A 4,234-nucleotide genomic window follows, 5' to 3' on the forward strand; every position below is an offset into this window, starting at 1 on the left:
TAAAAAACCAGGAATAAAACTACCATATGACCCAGCAATCCCACTATTGGGCATATACGCTGAGGGAACCATAACTGACGCGTACACCCCAATGCCCACTGCAGCACTACTTACGACAGATAGGACGCAGAGCCACCTAGATGTCCACCGACAGATGAATGGATGAAGAAGTAGCACATACACACAAAGATTACTCAGCTATGAAAAGCAGTGCATCTGAGTCAGCTTTAATGAGGTGGACAAACCTAGAGCCTATTACACAGTGAAGGAAGTCAGAAAGAGAAAGACAAATATTGTACATTAACGCATATGTAAGGAATCTAGAAAGATGGTACTGAAGAACCTATCTACAGGGCAGCAACGGAGACGCAGACATACACAAGAGACTTTTGGACACCGTGGAGGAGGGAGAAGGTGGGATGATTTGAGAGAGCAGCACTGAAACATGTATTACCATATGTAAAATAGATAGCCAGCGAGAATTTGCTGTATGACACAGGAAATCCAAAGCTGGTGTTCTGGGATAACCTAGAGGGGTGGGATAGGGAGGGAGGTTTAAGAGGGAGGGAACATATGTATACCTGATTCATCTTGATGTATGGCAGAAACCATCACAACACTGTAAAGTAATCTCCAATTAAAAATAAAATGTAAAAAAAAATACAGCTTTTAATAAAAAAGAAAATTTTATTTTACAGTTTAAAAAAATGCAGTATTGGGACAAATACAAAGCCAGATTGTCTTGAAATACAAAAATCCTACCTACAGACTACATATTTAGCTAAAACAGGATCTAGCTGTTTACAAGAACTAATTTCAAAATATACATATGTGAGTCTACACAACTGGTATTTTACAAGTTCTTGAAAATCTATCTTCAAACTAGAAAGGTAAGCAGAGTCCCTCTGCCTCTGGAGCTCAGCGCTGCAGACGGGCTGTGCCTTCCGGTACGCAGCCTGTTCGCAGTCCCCTCCCACTCCAGCAGCAGTGTGGGCTTGGGGAAGAGAGGCTGCTGTCTGGGTTCCTTTCCTGTTGGCTATTTATGGCAGAGGTGCGTTATGCTCGGTCTCAGCCAGGGAAGAACATAATGTACGTGAAGTCTCTGGAGGGTGGACAGACTAACACTTGCTTCACAGCCAAGGTGCTAATCCAGGAGGGTCCTCACCAGGCTGATCTTTGGGGTCAGGATTCCGCTTCGTCGTCCTCACTCTCATCGTTGTTATTCTCCTCCTCCTCCTCTTCTCTCTTCTCTTTAAGCATTTTCAGATATTTACTAGCTAAAATCTTCTTTGGTAATATATCTTAAAAACATAAAGCTAACATCAGCAATGCAAATTTCAAAATGTGCTAGTCCCTGCTATGACCTCTAAGGTTCCAAGATGAGACAAATTGCAGCCTACATTTCTGGGGTGAAATAGCAGGAAACTAGCACTGCCTCCTGACTAGTGCTAAATACCTGTTTCTATTTCACTGATTGCAAACTATGCTCTTCTCTGTGCTGGTAACTACTGGAAGCAACCCTGTCCAACCCACCTGACACAGCGCTGGCCCCGAGGATCACCTTAAGCTCTTTTTAGCTGTGGTGCACACAGCTTGTTCCACGACAACAATGATGAGTTTGTGTTTCCCCATTCAAGTAAGGAGGAGTCTGAGGGGTGGGCCTGCCCGGCTTGCCCAGACACCCTTTGCAGGCTGCCAACTTAATTCGTGCTCTAGGTAAACCGCATTACAAACATACTCAAATAGACTAAACCTCTGGTCCTGTGCCAGGTAAACTGTGGCATCTGGAGAAAGCACCAAAATGTCTATTTCAGTGAAAGCAGAAAATGAGTGGAGGAAAAGCTGTAATTACTATTTTTTAACCAGAATGTTTCAAAAGTGAAGTACCTGCAAGAAACTGAAAAGTTTCTGACCCCTCCGCAGTATTTGATAAGTCACTATAGGTGAGGGCTTTCTTTTCTTTTCCACTGCCATGTCTGTAGGAATAGGTGGCGAGATATTGAACAAAGAGTTCCTGAAACAAAATGAAAAAGTAAAATGAAAGCTGTGCTTTGAAAACCTACCACAGACCTCACTTTTTAATTAAATTAAGTTTAGATGATTGCAAATTATCCTGGTTCATCAAATTATAGGAGAAATGAAAGGAGAAATATGAGGTCAGGAAGAGAGTAAGGCTGAATTAAAGTTGACAGGAAAACAGGGATTTCCTAAAAGTTTATTTTAGATTTCTAACTTACAAAAAATATATAAATATAATAAATCATAACTGTTTAATGCCCAACCTCTACAGTCAGAGGGGCAAGAGACCGTCCAAAAATTTTCTGCACTCAGGAACACATTGTGTATTCAATGTACATTGTGTAGGGTGGTCCCCCTACAACCCTAAGTCAACAACCTGAAGGTAAAAAATGATCAATTTCCTGTTCTACCCAGATACCTTCCCTAAGGCAACCACCTGAAATGAGCCTCTCTCTGTTTTATTTTAAAGCCACCTAACTGAGTTAGTATGGGATTAAAGAAGTAACTGCAAAACTCTTAACTCCTTAATATCTACAGAATGAAATGGTACAAATATCCCCAAACTACTCAATTTCCTACTTCCTTTAGCTCCAGCTTTGACCAACATACCCTTGGGACACTGTCTACCCAACTAACAGGGCTGGAAAATGGATTCCAAGGAAAGTTAAAGACTGAAGCAGAAACCTGAAGAACAGGAAGGTTCTGGCCTACCTACACCAAATCGAGAGACAATTATTTGGGCCTAAAACTTCAATTCTGGCCCAGGGTCCCTATAGTCAAAGCTATGGTTTTTCCACTAGTCATGTATGGATGTGAGAGTTGTACCATAAAGAAAGCTGAGCTTCGAAGAATTGATGCTTTCCAACTGTGGTGTTGGAGAAGACTCTTGACAGTCCCTTACTGTACAGCAAGAAGGTCTAACCGGTCGAACCTAAAGGAATCGACCCTGAATATTCACTGGAAGGACTGATGCTAAAGACGAAGCTCCAATACTTTGGTCACCTGAGACGAAGAGCCGACTCTATTACAAAAGACCTTGATACTGGGAAAGACTGAAGGCAGAAGGGGACGACAGAGGACGAGATGGCTGGATGGCATCACCGACTCAACGAAACTACGGGGGATAGTGAAGGCTGGGGTCCCGCAGCCCACGCAGTCGCCAAGAGTCGGACACGACTCGTGCACTGTACAACTGGCCCAGGAGACTCGGGACAGCGTGGGCAAGCGGCCAAGCCCGGCCGCACCTCCTGAGGAAGCCGCGGGCCCTCTCCCTGCACCGTTTAAGGAGCTGGGGCCCAAAGCCACTTAAAAGACCGGAAGCGACGAAAGGAGGGGCTGTGGGGCCCCTGGCACAGTGACGCCGGAGGAGGGGACATCAAAAGTCGCCTACGCGCGCAGCCCAGACCTCCCCCGCGCGAGGGACGGCGGGAACGGGGTGGGCGTGGCGACGAGGGCGCGAAGGAGGGCGCGAGCGGAAAGAGCGGGCGGCCAGGCGCGCGAAGGAGGGCGGGAGCGGAAAAAGCGGGCGGGTGGAGGCGCGAAGGAGGGCGGGAGCAGCATCGGGGGGCGGGGCGGAGGGCGCGCGCGGGAGCTGGGGCGCGCGCGACACAAGAGGGGCGTAAGGCGGCCCTCAAAAGAAAAGGGGCGGCAGGGCAGGGGCCCGAAGTGGGCACGGCAGCGCGCAGGGCCCGGAGGGCGGGGCGGGGCGCGATGGTTTCGGGCGGCCCCCACCGCGGTCCCCCTCTCCTCGACTCCTCCCCGCGCGGCCCGCCTCACCGTGGCCTTGGCGGTGAGCACCAGCGCCTCCTGGTTGATGCTGGACACTTCAGGGGAGCTCTTCATGATGACCCGGATGCGGGACAGGGGCAGCGACACCAACCGCTGCTCCCCGCACTTATCCTTGCCCATGACCACGTCCGCCATCTCTGCGCCCCGGCCCCGCGGCGGCGGCGGCAGCCCCTACCAGCCGCAAGGTGGCCGGCCTACACGGTCGGTGTAGGAGAGCGACGTCCCACTGCCCCGTGGGAGTTGTAGTGTTGGGTGGCGCGGCGGCGGGGGCGGACTACAAATCCCGTGATGCCGCGCTCCCCCCGCGGCTGTGCGCGCGGAGCGGAAATGCGACCTGAGGCTCCGGTGGGGTGGGGGCGGCTGTTGGTGAGGGTTCGGCCTTAGGACGCTGAGGAATTCCGTGAAGGAAAAGAGCGTGGGAAGAGAG

General features: G+C 49.7%; 1 protein-coding gene across 1 annotated transcript; it reads right to left on the reverse strand.

Annotated features, from left to right (window-relative positions):
- Nucleotides 1–527: 527 nt before the first annotated feature.
- On the reverse strand, nt 528–4,001 carry CHRAC1 (chromatin accessibility complex subunit 1). Its single transcript, XM_052651899.1, has 3 exons — nt 3,796–4,001; nt 1,888–2,014; nt 528–1,301 (listed from the first exon to the last, which is right to left on the reverse strand). The coding sequence occupies exons 1-3, from the start codon at nt 3,940–3,942 to the stop codon at nt 1,183–1,185; spliced, it is 393 nt and encodes a 130-aa protein (XP_052507859.1). The 5' UTR covers nt 3,943–4,001; the 3' UTR covers nt 528–1,182.
- Between the last annotated feature and the right edge of the window lie 233 nt (nt 4,002–4,234).

This window comes from Budorcas taxicolor, chromosome 14 (genome assembly GCF_023091745.1).
Source record: "Budorcas taxicolor isolate Tak-1 chromosome 14, Takin1.1, whole genome shotgun sequence".
Taxonomy (NCBI): Eukaryota; Metazoa; Chordata; class Mammalia; order Artiodactyla; family Bovidae; genus Budorcas; species Budorcas taxicolor.

What these genes read in the sequence shown, in the direction of transcription:
- CHRAC1 (XM_052651899.1), bottom strand. Translation starts at nt 3,942, where the DNA reads ATGGCGGACGTGGTCATGGGCAAGGATAAGTGCGGGGAGCAGCGGTTG. An exon ending in TGCTCACCGCCAAGGCCACG is followed by an intron (nt 2,015 to 3,795) that starts GTGAGGCGGGCC and finishes ATTTTGTTTCAG; the next exon opens with GAACTCTTTGTTCAATATCT. An exon ending in AACTTTTCAGTTTCTTGCAG is followed by an intron (nt 1,302 to 1,887) that starts GTACTTCACTTT and finishes TATGTTTTTAAG; the next exon opens with ATATATTACCAAAGAAGATT.